Genomic DNA, 18,909 nt, shown 5'->3' with positions numbered 1-18,909 from the left:
CATCATCGTTTCCTTACACCTCTCCCTCACGAGAACGGCCTTCCTTTAATGCGTCAAAATGTCTGTAGCTGTTTAGGAATAACATACGATTTCCTGCGGAGCCAACTCTCTTCAACATTTCATTAGTTTTAAGTGAGAAACACGTAAAAATACGATCATGTCAATCGCAGCTGACAGATTAGTCTTGTCCACGTGATCCATCATGGCGACAGGCCGAGTGCCAGGATATCACGTGGTGACAACACTATTGAGTGATTGATCGAAGCCGTACTGTAGTTTAATTAGGTCATCAAAAATGATGGTTCGGTTATGCATTGAGATCCATGGATTAATCACGGTATTACAAGTATACGGCGCATGTATTACGTCATCAATGTACGATTGCTACCTTCTTTCGTGTTAAAACCATCCACAGGCAAGTCACTTTGATATTCAGAGTTCCAGCTGACACTTCAAAAAGCAATAACATACGGATGCTGGCCTCTTTTAAAATTATCCTCAAAACTTGCTGAATCTGGAATGTGTAGGGTTGAGAAACCGCTATGACGCGTTTTCCACGTCCTATCCCGCGGCAATGCATTTTGCGTTAAATTATCGCGAGTTTATTCAATAACGGTCCTATTATAGGTAAAGGTGGCCTCTCAATCTCTCGGCTTTTAGCGCACGTTGTTTTAATCAGCCCCACCCTCCGGCCAGCTATGATCCTAATACCTTCCATCAACCATGTCGTTTTGAAAACCTATCGCAAGAAAATATCACCTAAAATATTTACCGCTAATGAAATCAATCCACAATTTGAATAAACACCACGACTACGGTTCCTGTGCGTCGAATCCTTTTTTCCATATTTGCAAACTTAATTGTTTCCCGAGGATATACCCTGGTCCTTTTAGATTCATAATGAACAAATTTGTTACTTCTACAAGCTTTCAAACATTTAGCAAAGCGGAAAAGCTCCTGATATTTGCAAGGAGGTGCTTCCTCATCGGTTAATTAACCCTTTGCTACATGTACTGTAACCAGAAAGGATCCATGAACGCCAAGTTGCCGCCAATTCGGGTGAAAACCTATTTTCAAGGAATTGAACGGCTATAAGTTTGAAGAGAGAGTTCGGTCAGGATCCAAGAGAAGGCGGGAGTCGCTTCTGCGGATGTGAAGGGCGAAGCTGGCCGATTTGCCGACAACACGACTTCCGAGCCTCTGCGTCATCTCATTTTCGTTCTCGGGAGCCGGGGCGTAGAGACCCTATTTCTCCCTTCGACGAAATGCGTCGTGCCGTCTCCTTTGAAACAATGGCAACTCCAACCAAGCTGCAACCCACAGTAATCTTTTGTTTCTAATCACACAAGACAGACATTACAAACGCTTAATTTCCAGCCAGGGGCAATAGTCCCTGATTTCTGTGATGATCTCGTCGATTTGCACGCGAGCGCCCCAGGGAACGATCATCAAGCACTGAACTATCCAATTCCCGCGATACAGAATCACAGCTCGTCTGATGGCGAGCCCAACCTTTTTACAAACCCCTGAAATCACGAGGGCTGTATCAGAGTCTTAAACAAGCGTCTGTAGTCTCTATTAGGAACAATTTACATTCGAGTTAACTAAGATCACGGTGTATATTGGAGAACTTTAGCGAACATTTCCTTAGGCTAATCCAATCCTACTCAAGACATTGTTAATTTCAACCAAATGACGAGGAGGGAAATTCGATGTACATGATAAACGGCCGTTAGCTCCGTTAGAATGGTAACGAAGTTAAATTCCATCATCTTGGAGAGTCGTCGGTGAATTTCTTTATTCCCGTGGATATTGGTGCGAAAATTGATTTACCGTCCATTTACAAATAGTTGATGATTGTGATTTGTGATGATGCCAGGCGTGAGTGGCATGCCGATGACTGAGCCGGTCGCGCGACGGGAAAGGACCGGACGCTCGGGATGGAGATCAAGGGACTGGGCTCCAATGGAAATGCTTGCAGCTCATCACAAGTGGTGACAATGCATGGGTAGGAATTGCCACTGCAATAGATGTGGTTGTTACCCAGATCTAAGTAAATTCTCGCCACATCCTCGCACGATAAGCTTACCTTGGAATAGTCAGACATACATGTATCAGTAAAACTGAACACATTTAGTCTTTAATTGTTAAAATGGGGATCTGGCCGATAAAGTTAGTTTCCATGTCCATTGTTTCTAGCTGCGTTGCCTTGTGCGAGGGTGCGAGTTTGAAGTATTGAGCTCCCGATTGTGGGGTATTGGCGTCAATCTCGAATCATCACATCCGCTTTCATCGTGTCCATTGATCATCATCGACACATCACACTCCATCTCACCTTAGGAGGCGTCTTCATGCCATGAACCTAATTCACTTCATCTCCGAAGTAGATGTAGATTTCTTTAGAACAAGGCGTGTTGATATACAGAAGATGTGATCGCAATAGCGTGAAATGGGTGACACAGTTTCGAAATATTGAAGATGACTCGGAGAAGAACCGGAAATCAGTGTTGAGACGTTTTCAATGGGTCGCATCGTTACCGCATGTCGGGCGCTGTAAAGGTAAATGTCGTAAACTCTGATGAATCACACATAACTTGTGTATTCACTACACACAAAGGTATGCTTCTGAGGGAGTTATTATATTTGTATAAATAATTGACAAATAATTATCAATAATGCGCTATGTGGTCGATCCTGCGACATGGGGATTTGACCAAATGACGAAAACGTGGGCTCGATTGGTCAATCATCTCACGTCGGTCCGGAGCAGTGTCATGTAATGTGGAGAGATTCCTTAAAAGAAATGGCCACCTCGAGAAATCGAAAATGGGGCTGTACATTCATGTTAGACTCATATTTCGCCAGTGTGTAGTCCAGCAATCGCCAATAGGATATCAGTCATGATCCATCTATCAGCTGTCAATCACTCATTGAACCAACCATGGACAATTTTACCCTCCATTCAAACTCGTCAATTTGGTGCGTTATCTTCATGTCTTTCGTAGTAATAACTTGTATTTCTCATACTTGACAAAACCTACAAACTGACACTGTCATAAACTAGGTCAACATATTAAGCCTTTAAAGCAAATGTGGCTGTTTTTATCTGTAAGGGTGATATTTTGACACGCATTGAACACTAGTGGGTGGGTTGTCAAAATAGAGAAAGGGAACATACCCAGATAATACGTTATTGTGAAACGAAAACACACTGGTGTATAGAAAAGTAATGTTGCGGGTGTTCCTTCAGTGATTTCACTGTATGAACTCTAGCTTTTCATGATAGTCAATGTCCGCCCCCCATATAGAGTTCAAGAGTTTGCAGGTGCTGGCGCCATTCTTGCAGGGATGGTTTTCATTCTGACTTGCGTGAAAAAAGCAAATACTACACAGAAAGACTCCAGCTAACAGATCATAAGACTGCATGGGGCTATTATGATCATGCTGGGCCAAGTTATAATTTCCTTGCGTTTATTGGTGCACCACATACGAATTCAGTAATCACAGCATGGGCGCATTGTGGATTTGATACGAAATATTTTCAAACCCATATTGCCATTTATAATACGTATACATAAACTGATTTCTTTTGCTCTCGTGAATATTCACAAGAGAATGACAAGTCTCATATTTGAAAACCATAAATCAAGTAATCAAATCTTTCCTAGGATTCGTATGGCGAAAATTACTCTGAAGAATACTCAGTCATTCCAGTAAAAGTTGCGGCGACCACGTGGCTCATCAAAGCCGTTTCAAGAATGGGAAAGTTTCGAGCGTCAATTTCACTATATTAGTAAAATACATTACTTGCATTATACTAGGACTCCCCAGATATCGTATTTTTATCGTATTTCGACCGTATTCTGTATCAGCATCGTAATCTCGTAAATCCACAAGTGCGCCTTAATAGTGTACGTTGAATTTATCTCGTATTGAAAGCCTGGTGATGTAAAGTACTAATGTTTTATTGGCTTATGAATACTCATGAATATACACCTTTCCAGAAATGGGGCGCTGAGTGTCCGAAATAATGATGTCATAAGGGGAAACTAGACCTTATGGTGGAGGGACAAACGAGATGGTCATGGTTGACCAACACATTTGAATGCCTTTAATGACGGACAAGGGGGAAAAAGTTAGTTCCAATGCAAGCCACCAATTTCGGGAAGCATGTATAAGCGAAGTTCCTTAATCGATCCTAGCGCTCAATGGAAAAAAGTTTTAAAAACGAATCTTCGCACCATGAATCTGCCATCCATGGGCGGCTTCCCCTGGCGGGCCAGGATGGTTTTCAACACTTTAACACGACACCAAGAGCGCTAACAACATCACGGCGAATGTTCTTCTAAACTAGTTTCTGTTCCAAGACAATTTCTGCCCCTCGGTGATTTCTCTTGTGGGCCGGGTTGATTAGTCTACAGCTAACAAATATACCAAGGGATTGTTTTGAACTAACGTAATTTGTCGTAAATATAGACAGTTGGGGATAAAGTGGCCCGAGATAATTTGATTTTTAAGGAATTTAGACTAAATTTTGATGGACGTGCAGCCTGGGTACAAGACGGCAGATAAGATGGGTCTTATTAAATTTCTGAATAGCTCCTGAACGGCTATTATGCACCAAGGCACCGGGGAGACAAAATTGGGCTGATTGAATGGGGCGCGTTGAGGTGATTGACAGCATGACAATGCCCCAGTAGGCCCCTTAATAAACCAAAACCCCTCAAACTGGGACTCTAACTGTGCAATTTGCTTGGTCCTTTAGACATTGGGCAGACGTGCACATGTACTGCCTATTGACACCGAGCGCTGGCCTGCCTTGTATTGCTTGAGGGCTAACGTTTAGCATTGTGTCACCATTTCAGCATGATTCTTCCTACTTGTGTACAAACATGGGGTTTTGTCGCCTGTGGCCCGAGGACATCAGCTCGAACCCCAGTCATCCCAAAGACCTCCGGACAATCTAACACCAATCACACAGCGCCAAGCATTCCAAGTGCTGAAGGCCAAACTACTGGCCAGCAGACAGACCGTGCAAACTGCTTTGGGCGAAAAGACAGGCACGATATACGGCAAGCTGTGAAATTAACATTTTATAAGGCTAATAACTTTGATTTTCAAACCTGAAGCAAGACGCTATGGGATTTTAGCCGAAAGCTGGACCCCTGTCCTACAACCTACAGCTATACCCCGAAGAACATTGCCTAACTCATTCAGAAAGATGAAACTTTCACAAGAAATCTGTGAACCTAGCCTCTGCCAGTATGTTCAGGCATGCAGATGTTGTACGATATCGCTCTGTAGAAATGAAATCATTGAATTGACACACCCAAAACTGTTTCATAACCCTGTGAAGGCGTTCATCAAACAGGCGTTACCTTTCTATATTTCATCAGGTTATCACAGCTTATGCTGGCATTTTTATGATACGCAATGATAATATTAATATCGAATTCCTTTTTCATCCCGATAGATAATTTACACGTTCGTTGGTAGTAAATGTTGTGACCTTTAAGTCAGAAGTCAATTAAGTGTACTTTCCTACCAAGTGCGTGCATGTACGATCATATTAGAATACCGGTTTACCTTTAAAATACATGTACGCGCTTACCTAGAGAGGAAATGACGACGCAATATATCAATCTGATAAAAACATCCAAACAAAATTATCCGTCTCCGAGACCCTGGATGCTCATGGCGACAGTCTCAGTGCATATTTCGACCCCAATTTTTTCACTTCGAAGCAGTACATGTATATTTGGGCACAGGTAATTTATTCGGCAACCTTCGGCAAAACAGTGCTGGCGGGTTGAATTCAACTACAAATAAATACAGATTAGCATTCTAATGTGCCCATCTGCTCCCTGGAGCATTCGTTGAAGAAAGAAAAGAAATAAGCTATTTATTATTTCATAACTTGTTTCTTGCCGGGTTTTTCTCCCATTAAAATCTGAAAAAAACGCATGGGAAAGTTTTTCTTTAAACAATAATCTCTCGTAACGATTTCCATTCAGATGTTAAAATTACTGGACATCGTTACCAGCCTGGTCTGGTGTCAATAGAAACGGTAGATTGATCAGTTAGGCAAGACCTTAGGCAACATGGGTGTAGCATTTCAAACCGTTTCGCCAACGGACAGATGAGCGGTGTTATATTCCCAATATCATTCCTGATAGCTAATTATGTCCACCTTTAAATAAATGGTGGTGGATATATCAAACGTATATTGAAGAGATGATTTGCTGTGGGCAATATGTGATGTTCCTTTATGTATCTGAGGGATTTTGTCATTTTAAGGAGGGATTTTTCGCAGGGAATGTTTTCAAGTGCCATAGACACAAAAGATGTTTGCTTTCGTATATTGAGTCAAGAGCACATGGCACAGTCGCATTCGCTATCACATGAAATTGAGGTTTCCTCTGCCACAGAACCAAGGCATTTACTTGACGAAGACCATTCGCCTGTTCAGCTGTTCATTTGCATTCAGAGTACATCTCCCTCCCAACGTTTGGTACGTCAACATAACTTCATTTCCAGCCGCTCGAAAGACAATCGCAGATTATTCTCAGAATGCGGGCCCTGTTTACTATCTCCTCTAGGACCAATAAACAGGAGATGAACTCTGCACAAATAGACAATAATATGGTGAATTGGCGCGCCTCCTTTGCCTAATGAATGAGTAATGACTCGCAAGCACCAAAAGCTACAGATCGGGTGATATATCAAAATTGCCATTTGCCTCCGAGGCGGTTCCGGGCGGGGAAATTAGGGTAGGATTTCTTGCGAGCGGATTGGTCAATCGTTTGCCTAGGGGTAGTGGTGGGGAATAATGCTATTTCTGCTACGGTGAGGTGAAAGACAAGCTACATCTTCCAAACTTGCGCATTGTTTATCAGTATCTGTTGGTAAATATGATACTTTAGGTGAGAATCACCTATGGTTTGGCGGATCAGAGCAATAATCAGAACAACTTGCTGCGCAAACCCGAGGACCGGCAGATGAAGATGGATCAGACATCTTCTCGGGGAGCACGTCAGAAGGTTTTGAAGCCAAAAAACTGACACTGATTATCCCCCTCCCGTGCAGGCCTTGAAAGACGCACAAAACTAACGTGTCTTCTGACACCAACATTTTAGTTGGTCGGTTTTGTTTGTTTGCCAGGAGTACATGTAACTTGGCAACTCTACATCACTCCATGGAGCACTCTGAAGTGTGAGCTCGAGGGAATTGGCAGAAGCCCAACGGCCTCTGACCCTCGCTTCATTCTACTCGTCAATCCTTACATCACAGACCAAGGACGAGATGAAAACGTAACATATGGGGTTTCGCAAACACCCAATTTCAGTCGAAGCGCTATGTGAATATAACAACAGTAAAAGTTGTCCACATCGGGAGTGCTGAGTGTCACTTTTTTTGCTAATTGGCCTGATTATTGTACTTTTCAGTACGATATGAATAAGATCGGTATGGGGTATTTGACCTTGCCAATGGCTCGACTCCTACACAGTTAAAAAAAACTTTCCAGGATGTAGCTTCGGGGTCTCTGAGCGACATGAGGGCGCAGTTCTAATAGGCAATCTGGTGATATTCGGGGGCCCCCGGCAGTACACGCCGTAGCGGTCGCGTGCGTAGAAAGTTGGTCATCTGGTCGTTTTAGATGAGCGGTAGGGTGTCCAGCATCCTGATATTGTGCCGGTCAAACTAATTTTTATACTCATACCAGTCCTCAAAACCATTTTCAGTGGAACATTTGAAAGCGTACCGTGACCTTTTCATGTTTTCATTTTGATTTTATTCAAAGGCACACTCTTGAAAATAAAGGTTTGTGAGGTTTTAGGCATTTTTGGCCAACATCGCGCCATGCATGCACTCCTAAAATATCAAGATATGGTTTAAATTCATTGTATCTTTAAAATATTTGGTTACGTTCTCTCATTGCCAGTGTACGCCAACGGTAGTACTATTATAACTAACTTCTGAATCGAGAGTTACAAACCGGCGTAGAAGCCTCAAAATCCATCGCCTTGGAAAAAATGTTCGATTCCCAACACGTTCAAACTCCATTGATGTAATCTGTTGCTAGGTATTCGAGAATGACATTAGCCATGTTTGCCGCTCACTGCCTGTTCAGGGCACTCTAATCAACTGAGATAATGGCTTCAAATTCAACGCGCGTGTCTTCCCCGCTTGGGGACAACAAACGACTCATTGAGATTAAACAAGGTGAAAACGAACTCGCGCCAGGTAATTTCCTGAAAATTCAAACACGGAATATTTTAAGTTTTAAATCGTGATTAGTTAGCATTTCAAACGGTGTTGTAATGACATTTCCTTTGCTAGTCGTTTGCCAAAATTGGTGTGGTGTAATGGGTTTTCCTCGCGTAAAGCTTCTGAAGAAACCAAATGTTTCCTGGTTTGTATGCTCTGTTAAAGGGGTTTTTACTTCTCTCTTGAAATCTACACAAGATGTAAGCCACGTTACAACCACGAAATGATCGAACCCAAACAAACGCTGGACACCAAGTCAGCTTTGCATTCACCAATGATATTGGTCTAAATAATGTTAATAACCAGACATACCACATTGACAATACTCAGTCTGGATTCAACCTCGTTCTTGGAATATTTCTTTGTTTATAGTTGGCTCTAGCATAGCGACGATCTCAACAACAGCAGAGCCCCTGTGACGAAGATTCTTCACAGCATCTTTGAGACAGAATTGTTGAGAGAGGATGCAAGCTATACCTTTGGAAAGTGATCAGCGATTTGACCGAATACTGATCTGGAATTCTCAACTTGACAAATTGCTTTGCTTACATCTATATTTCAACCCTTTCTTTGTTCTTGAGACGGTACTTGGAAGATATCTTCCGCAAGGCATGCGTGGACCTTAAAAACAAGGCGCTCTGGGCGCCGGTCCGTCTCGCTTCGTCCTACCACACAACACAGCCAACAGTTATAGTAAAAAAGACAGTAATTATCACACCATAAGTCGAGTTAGCCCATCATTTTTATGATAGTCAACACAAAGCGGAATGAAAACACAAGCTGTCTTTCCCCATTATTATGTCTGCCCCATTTCCCATGTTTACCCCGCATGGGGCGGGAGGGGCAGAAACCAGCATAGACCCATTCGGCAGTTCAGGAATAACCGAACCGTCGCACTGTCCTATTGAAAGTAGTCATCCCACTGCTAATTCAAGGGGAGGAGACCTGACCTGCTAATCACGGACACGACAACTCGGAACACAAATAGAATTTGTACACAACAGATTCGCGACACCTCCCTCAAATAAACGCAATAATATGCGATGGGAGATAGCGCTCTGGACACTGACAGCTTAACAATGGCCACCATGGGCATTTAGTGGAGCGAAAAGCACCACGGATTGTTGGAGAAGAAAGAGATACTAATTTGTAAATAAGGGGAGGCATCAACACACATCATTCGATTTGCGCTCGTCACAATTAGCGATCCAGGACAACAGGCAGACGTCGCAGACTATTATCAAGACACACAACAGATCGTCCTCTTCAACTCAAGCTAGCTGACGCGACAAACAACTCGAGTTGCAGGAGAAGAAGAGTTTTGGCCGAATTTGACGGCTTTTGCACAATGATCTCCCGGTTCTCTGCGCCGTTAGGTCGTTTAATAGAATAAAACTGGTGATTATCCAGATGCGGTAACCTGACCCGAGATTCGTTCACTGTTAGGTCAGTGAGGAACTAATGCTGTGACGTCCATCAGCCATCTCTGTCGGGCGATTCGGCATCGGTTGAGAGACGGACAGTGACCTCTGAAAATGTGTCTTTTTTCTCTTGAAAGAAGTTGAATTCAATCACTTTGTGACCCACTTCATACATATATACAGTATGTAGATGATTTATCTAAGCGTTCATTACCTTTCATTCCAGAGAAGTATGCATGATGTACCACATGTGATTCTTGCGACTTGCATAAGTGGTCAGGATTTTAGAAGATAGACTCATAATCACTTGTCACCGAGAGAATAAATCTTGTTTTTGATAAGTATGATTTCGAGTTGTCAATTGTATGACATAATTCTCGTGCGCGTCTCGGGCTCTTCTGAAAATTGCCAAAGCATAACAAGTAAAGTAACACGTTACAGGTAAAGCAAAACCTTTATCGAGTGTTGCAGTTTTCAAATACTAGTAAACAGGGCGCGTAAATGACGAAATATTCCAAAAGAATAGAAACTCTATCAAGGTCTGAAGCGACGTCTTTATCATTATTGTCGTTCAACGGAGGGCGAGCTGTCAGCGATATAAAGCGACCACCGGAGTGTGAATGCAGATACAGCCCTGTCATCTTGTCTGAAGAGTTTTGATACAAAACAACATTCAATGACACTCTAAAACAGTACAGATCCGTATTATTCAGGTTGTTATCTATCACTGATGTGGGACTTTCTCACTTGTTTTATAGTAAGGTTTTGAATATAGGTGTATGTCACGATCGTCTTTGTCAGTAAGACATAAGAAATGTCCACAAATAGTGCTGGTTCTCGAGTTTGATAAAAGGCATTGGGACTTAAGACTTTCACTGAGAGGTCGGTTTACAAAACGGTTTGCCGTTGTGAGTCAGATTTACAAAACGCCTGTCTTGGTGGACAAAGATAAACTTCTGGGCTGTTTGAATGTAGACTGGGTAATGTTCGCGTCGTTTTATTTTGCGATCTGTGAACAAGCAAACTTGAACATTAAAGTTGATATTTCAAGTCAAGTCAACAAGCTTTTGCTTCTCTTCTATCGTGTTAAAGCCCATGAATTGTCTTTCCATTGTTCTCCGATGTGCACCAAGAACTGTTGATGGCTGATTGCCTTGCATCTCCTACGACAGCAAGCAATTTTGATATGATCCTTTACAGGACGCATTTCATCTGCCACTCTATCCAATCGTATCAATAGAAAGTAAACATGTATGTGTTATTCCAAACTAAAGTAACTTGCGCTCAGCCCTGGCAGACTGGTGTCTATAGGCCCACCGATTGATGGACCGAATGAGCCGACAAATTGCATGGAAACAAACACTAACACAAACCGAGCTCGCCATCATCAAGCCAAAATAATACCTTATCCATTTATCTACTTTGTCTGTATAATTAGTATTTCATATACTAACTAATTTACAAGAAATGTAATTTTCTTTTGATTAGTTATTAACTAATTACGTGATAAACGGTTGTAATTACACATATGTGTCTGGACACAAACATTTCTTCACATTTCTAAAATCTTCCTCTCACCATTAGATCAATCGCTGTGATCTTGGTCCAAACATCACATGGAGACAGACATAACACCGTCCATTGGTGCATCGTCATAATCATACGCATGAGCGGAGTGTTAGTCCACCCAGCCGAGCGGGGTACCTCACCAATTTAATGTCATCTAACGTGTCTGTTTAATTAATAGCCAATCAACAGGAACATGACGTCCTTGTAATTAATATACTCATAACTGAACTAATTAACTGATAAAAGTTGTATTTTGCACATATGTGTCTGGGCACAGTATTTGCTTCATAGTGACCGTCTTGGTGACAAACTTCGTATCAATCAACACATCAACATACATGTATAAAATGTTTACTACCTCACACCCTTTTAGTTGAATCATTTTTTACAAATATTTTCATAAATGGACCTTTGCATTGAAAACAACAAGCACAGATTATTACCATTTTCCTGCCTCATTACATTGTTAACCATGCACTGTTAAATAATGAAAGGAGTTATGACAAAGATGACAATTTTACTCGTTTGCTTGGAAGCTTATCGTTCATTTGTTGATGTTGGGTCCAAAATGGCATGGCATGTATAAACTGCATGGGATAGCCTAGTTGGGTCACGGCGAGGTCCTTTCCAACGTGTATTTCACCGACATGACCGATCCTCGTTTCTATTTGTCGTTGATAAAAGTCCTATTCGAAAGATGATCTGTTCGGTAAGTGGGGCTGGGAGACGGTGCCTTTGGTCAGCATCTACTCTACTCTGGGCCTGCACAGGAATTCGTCAGTGTTCCAGCAAGCGACACGTGTATTCCGACTATATGATACGAAAGCGTATCACATCAAATTTAAAAGTCTCTCTGATCAATGTTTGACAATCAAGCCGTGTGGTTTTGCACAGGTGACACATTTTATGCTGGTGCTTCATATGTATACATATTGCAATATGGGCTGCTTTTGAATAAATTCGTTACTTGTACTACTTATAACTGATGAACTTATTATCTCGATCGCTCGACATAAATAACTCGATCACCCGAGATAATATCTCGATCACCCGAGTTATTTATCTCGAGCGATCGAGATATTATCTTGATCGCTCGAAGGTATGCATGAAGAAAACAAAAACAATAAACTAAATTTTAAAAGTTTACGAGTAAAGTGAATAATTCGAACACGCAGTAAGATAAACAAATCTCACAAAGTTGCCTACCGTAACGGTTCCGTGTTATCCAATCCAAACCTTTTGCGATATCAACATAAACGGCAATAGCGTCTCCTTAGAACCCGAACAAGTCTACTAGGCATTGCCAGGGTAAAGTTATGTTCGGTTCTATTAAAAAACTTCCAGAATATCAGAATGTGTTTATTATTATTCGCGTTTCCATTGGTGAACGCCTCTGTATGATCACACTCAAATCAGCACGCGCTGCTGTTGGTAACGGGTTAATAAGAGATCTGGTGAAACGTTCGTATTTGTCTTGTTACCTTGGTTTTTACAATTATCCATATCGCCTACTTCGGTCACGGAAAACTCAAAGGTGTAATTGAAGTGGATGTTATGATGATGTCTGTTTTGTTTATTTACTATCCTGATTTTCAGAAAATGAGGTGAAGGTGTCCTGTGCAACGCAATATTCGAGACTGCAGGATGCTTCTATTCAAACACGTGGTAGCTGTTTATTCATGTCTAATAATAGTGACGTCATTGACAAGCTTTCAGTAAGAAACGTTTTCGAACGACGTTTTGTCGGGTACCACAAATACATAATCGACTGTACTATATAGTCAGGTATTGATAGGTCTTTGAAGTTTGATAAAAATACCATTCCCTCGAAATATTCAATACGACCAACAGAGGTTAGGGTCGTTGATTATATCGTGAAGGTATAAATTTTAAGGAAAAATATCTGAATAAAAACAAGACATACTACTAACGTAGGCAGCGGGGGCATGGTTAAAACGCGCCCCCGTTTTTAAACAGTTTTTTTCATGAATATTTTGCGGTTGTCATAATTATTGTCACGATAATATTTTGTTCTGTTTGGCGTTCCTACTTGTTGTCAATCCCAATCGGTTACCAAGCAGCGATGCGCACACCTCAAACAAATAGATACATACTCCATTGATACGTTTTGTATTGAAAAATGTTTACGCTGCGAGGTGGTAATAGTTTTCACGCTGATCGACCAATCAGCATGTGTTCCACCAATGACAGGCGGCGCAAGATGAAGCGGGGCGTGGTGACGCGTTAACGATCGCTCCGCCGCGTATAAATAGAAACGATCACTCTGTGCCCGTACATTGTCAAAGAAGACAGCAGAGAGTTATTGCAAAATGTGCACGAACGCTTCAGCTCTGATTCCTTATGGAATCAAAGTCCCCAATCCAGCAGGAGGATTTACTCAATTTACCAACGGGATGACGCAGGCTGCTTTTGATTATCACCGGGCTCAGTTGTACGATTACACTCGTTTGGCTGCTTATGGAATACGGGGCTATCCTGCAGGGGCCCATCATGCTCTGACCTACCACCCTCACGCTCAGGACCAATTGGCTCACGCATTTCTCTACAATAAACACGACCCAAGGGCTCGTTTCATTCACGAGGAACCGAAACCAAGCCACAGCTACATCGGACTTATTGCAATGGCAATATTAAGTGTTCGAGATAATAAACTTGTTTTGAGTGACATCTACCAGTGGATATTGGACAATTATGCATACTTCAGGACCCGTGGCCCGGGATGGAGAAACAGCATTCGACACAACTTATCACTGAACGATTGCTTTATCAAGTCTGGTAGGAGCGCAAACGGTAAGGGACATTATTGGGCGATCCATCCCGCCAATGTTGAAGATTTCAAAAAGGGCGATTTCCGTAGGAGAAGGGCACAGCGAAGAGTCCGTAAGCACATGGGGTTGTCTGTACCTGACGACGAGGACAGTCCAACACCTCCACCTGTTACCGCTACGCCTCCGAGCTGGCAAAACGGAGTACTTGTGACCGATTCTCACCCAGATAGTCAAGATTCCAATGGCGCTAAATCACCTTCGTTATGTAACCAGCGTACAGTAGCCATAGCGGCAATCGCACCACCTCCGCCAAAGAAACGTATGTTCGACGTTGAGAGCTTACTTGCTCCGGACAATGTAGACATTCGCAAAGAACGTGATATTCAAACTCATAGTCCAAATAGTGTTGTTACCGACCTCCGAGTTGATCGCAGTATAGGACACTGTTCACCAATGCAGGACAGACCGGAGGATCTCAGCGAGGACCGAAGATCACCTGTTTCCATTCATGGACAGCTCTCTCCTCATTCTGAAGACGGCAGAAGGAGTGCTCAAGACAGTCCGAATGTTATCCGCGCTTCTCCTCGTGACGATTTACAACGTGGATGGCCGGTAACAGTACCTGCTATACCTGCAGTGTGGCGGGAAGGACCAAGTGCATTTCACTCCGCGAATCCGGCAACTGCTATTGCATGGAGCACTCTATCACCTCACGGGTATCCCATCATGAGTGCGCCGTACCCGCTTCCAGCAGTCCCGCACACTATTGATTCGGCTCAGCAATGGCAGGAGACATTCTCAAAAATCATGGCAAGATCCTATGACAAAAATCCCAAAGTTGAAATATCTTGAAATCGACAATAAATTAACTATCAACTGCTTAAATTGTGTAATAATATTTATGTTGTTACTGGTATATAGTTCTTGGCATGCAACCATGAAATATGATCAGGATTTCTTTGGACACTGTGAGTTTCTGACGATGTCACTGCATGTGAAACACCTATGACAATTTATTAAGCTGCAAAATGTGAGTAGGAGTGTGAAACACAGGATGTATCATGTAAGTCAATTTAGAAATAATTTATTCCTATTCGACAATTTGAAATTGTCCCATATTTGCGCTGGGTCTATAGTGTAATTTCGAGTACTAACCGGAGTGTGATATATCAGCTTTCCGTTACTTCCTTTAAAACTAAGACATTGTCCACAAGGGTAATATTTCTTGGCAATCTGAATGAATCATTTCTGAAAGAGGGGCACATCCCAGGGAGGACCGTAGCTTATGCAATGTTTTATTGGGCGTCGAAACCAACAGCAACGAATTTATTTCACTATCTGACGAAGCAGTTTATTCTTTAAATTATTATTCATATCAGAGTTATCAACGCTATAGGTTGCAAAAACTTTCCTGCACCGAGCTGACATTCACCCCTTTATACTTAATATACTTAAAATTTGTCACAGAATATATTTGCATCAAGGCACAAAACTAAATTAGGGGACCACGCCGAATTCGTTTAATATATATAAGTTAGACTAGACAGTCCGATTTTCATTCGAAATCATAAGTAATTTTCTTTGCGAATTATCAGAAATTCTATCAAGTTTGGTTATGAAATACGCACTCTGTCGTCGTATGATGACCAAGAGTTGATATTGCAAACTTTGTCTCCCGCAAAATCTATAAAGGTGTCCACTTTAAAAAACATCTGAATCAACCGCTTTTTTCAGTCTGTATAAAAGATGTTCATAAATTGATACTTTTTCTGGGACTACAGGTGCAGTTCGGTAGAATCATGGACTTATGTTCGGGTTTGAAAATCAATATATATTGCTCTGGAGCCAACGGTACAAACAGGATGCGACTACACTTGGGATTCTGAAGAGTCTAGTACTTCACGAACTCGTCCGTAAAATGTTCTATCCCGGGTATTAACAGTCGATATTTCAAGTTTGTATAATTCATATTTCACTCCACTGTAAGCGTCTGTACAAAAAATAGGTCCGTGATAAACAGCAGCCAAATCATTAAAACTTCATCCTAAAAATCGTTTAACAATAAAGCAGCAGGTTTACTATCGTGCACATTACATTCATAAACATAATTCTGGCTTTGTATTCCATACTTTGTCTTAATTAAGCTCTGGTAAAGAATCACCTTTCTTAGTGCCTTACATAAGGTTGATTTAATACGCGGAAAATGACTATTTTGTTCTATGACTTCATTGACGAAATGTCTGGCTCTGCTAGAGCTTGCCAAAACTGCCAAGTTCCCTCCATCAGCCGACGCGGTGTACTAGACTACCCCGTGAGTAGTATCGATCGGCTTTCCCTTATTCAAGCAATCAAGTCACTTGAAGCTTAGTGCTGTGTATCCCGATAGTTAAAGGTACTGTAGTTTCATAAATGTAAGACAACGTCATCAATTTACACGAGGAAATCGACGCAAAGGCCATGCAAAACATGACGTCATATCCATCGGAAAAATTGGGGTCGCCGACTGATTAATTTCCTAATTGAACATGTTGAATAACATCCCACGACCATGTGCCTATATTTAGGCTTAACTTGTACACATGTATATATTTCGAAACGGTCTCAGACTGGTGAAACTAGATTATAATCAAAAATGTAGCAGTAAACGATTACATTAGCTGAATATTTATTTGATGCCAGTCCCGACTGTCTGTACTAGAGCAGTGGCCGAGTGCAGAACTCTGAGTGTTTTGCCGACAAACCATATTGTTGCTACGCGGCGATGTTTTGCAACCACTCATGGTTGTTTGGCGGTTTCGAACTAGAGCTTTGTACCTCGATTACCTCCGAGGCAAGTCAGTTCGATAGGTTGGCGTAGACCCAGTGGGCGAATTGCGCGATGCAACTTGGATTTCCCTTCAGCAAAGCAAATATTAGCAAATCTTATCTCATTTCTTTATCGCGATTGGGATATCACCATGTCACTTGCAGTCATATTAGTATTTTATATCTCATGGAAATGTCAGTCAAACAAGAATGTGTTATAAATAGACGATGACTTACATGGCGAATTTATTCAAAGTATCATTGGTTTGAATTTTCGATTACGGGACAGTACAAAATATATTATTTTCATCCAACTTTGATATCAACGATAAATAAAAGTAGGAATCGTACAGCAATATCTTCCAGATATACAATACCGAAGCAACTAGTTCCGACAGTGGTCTCTCATTCTTGCAAAACCTTTTATTGCAGCGGTTTTACTGTTCCAAAAGAACTAAAATTAATATTAAGATGAATTAAAGTTAAATTAATGTGATAAATACAGTAATGGATAATTCCATTCAATATTCTGATATTTTTGTTGGAAAATACGCTAAATGAAATAATATCTAAACCGCTTTCACCTTGTATTTGAGACGTTGAGAAATAGATTTTGAATTAACGGAAAACAAATAACAATACATGTAAGTGAAACTGAATAAATAGCCAACCACGTACTTCAACTTGAAAACAAAAAACATCATTTTAGATGTAAGTAAGTATATAAAGTTTCTTGGTACCACAATTGAGTCAATTAATGGATTCTTAAATAGCTTTTTAAAGAAAAATCATAAGTCAGCGCAGTCAGTGGCAGTTTTCAGCAATTTTAAGATGTGAGATACGCGAGTCACCATCAGTATATGTAAATGGAAGTTTCAGAAAATTGATATATCATATTGTCTGGTGTTGCGTTATCAATCTACGATTATTTGTTTATGTATTTATTGCATTGGTTATATTTTGATTTCAATGTGCTATTACCACAGACTTTTCTGTTACGATGCGGCGTTTTGCGAGAAGCAGGTTTCGTATCACTTATAAGAGCTATACGAACGATAAGTACGAAGTATTTTAAATGCATTTTGTCACCATCAGTCTTTTAAAAGTTTCTCGATTCCTTCTTCAACTACGAAAGATGGTTTACAGTTCTTGCGCAAATGAATTAGTTCAGAACTTGATAAGACAACTGACCTTCATATTTCGTATATTTCGTCGCTCGTACCGATTGCGAAACCTGCCAGTTTTGTCTGTAACATGTTTGTGTTCGAACTGTGATACATACTTCACAAATATATTTGGTAGATCCGCAGATAACCCTGCGTTATAGCAACCTAAATCTTTAAATCAAGCTTTTGTTACTTCCTTGGTATTCTTCTAACCTATGAAAATCGGAACTAAAATTAGAAAATTATCTTCAGTTTCGAAATGAAAAATAATTTAATAGTAATTCATTCAAACATTTTCTAGTAAGTTTCCTGCTGTGGCGAAAATTTCCGACGGTGTGGATAATTGATTAGTACAGCTGTTTTTCTAATGGTGTGAAGAAAACTTTTTTGTACGTGACATGATTGTGCGGAACAGTAGATCCTACATCACATCAACACGATGAAGGACTTTTCTCTACAATGACTTAACTTGAAAATATACTGTAGAATGTCATAGTCCGTGGGTACAAACGGCAAAAATCGCTGGGAACTATTCGCACAATAAATTTGCGATTGACTGGTTTGTAATCATTCTTGTAGTCAGTCCATCATGTCATTGTTATGTAAGTTACAAAAATGTACTATCCTCTGTGGTTAAGTAATAAATCGTGTATGTATATAAATTTGAAAGAGTCTTGCTGTTTTATGTTATTCAAATATTGGTATGTATTTCTGTGAATCTAGCTTTACCAATAAATCCGATAGTTTTTTTTCTTCAAATAGACGATTCTAGCAATCAAATGAATAATAATCTTGGGAGAAATCGCTAGCATGTCTATTTGAGAAAAAAAATCAAGGACGGGATAATGCTGTTGTCAATGTAAACCCGAGCAGGTATTTTTTACCTGCGGC

General features: G+C 40.9%; 1 protein-coding gene across 1 annotated transcript; it reads left to right on the top strand.

Moving 5' to 3' along the window:
• The first annotated feature begins 13,559 nt into the window (after positions 1 to 13,559).
• Positions 13,560 to 18,705, top strand: LOC135500690 (forkhead box protein C1-like). The gene has a single exon (XM_064792305.1). It carries the CDS (start codon positions 13,589 to 13,591, stop codon positions 14,897 to 14,899), a length of 1,311 nt encoding a protein of 436 aa, XP_064648375.1. The 5' UTR covers positions 13,560 to 13,588; the 3' UTR covers positions 14,900 to 18,705.
• Positions 18,706 to 18,909: the final 204 nt, after the last annotated feature.

The sequence above is a fragment of the Lineus longissimus genome, chromosome 2, assembly GCF_910592395.1.
Source record: "Lineus longissimus chromosome 2, tnLinLong1.2, whole genome shotgun sequence".
Taxonomy (NCBI): Eukaryota; Metazoa; Nemertea; class Pilidiophora; order Heteronemertea; family Lineidae; genus Lineus; species Lineus longissimus.
The sequence above is the reverse complement of the archived record's forward strand: the minus strand, read 5'-3'. Positions and strand labels throughout refer to the sequence as shown.

Coding starts and splice junctions, on each gene's coding strand:
- LOC135500690 (XM_064792305.1), top strand. CDS start 13,589: ATGTGCACGAACGCTTCAGCTCTGATTCCTTATGGAATCAAAGTCCCC.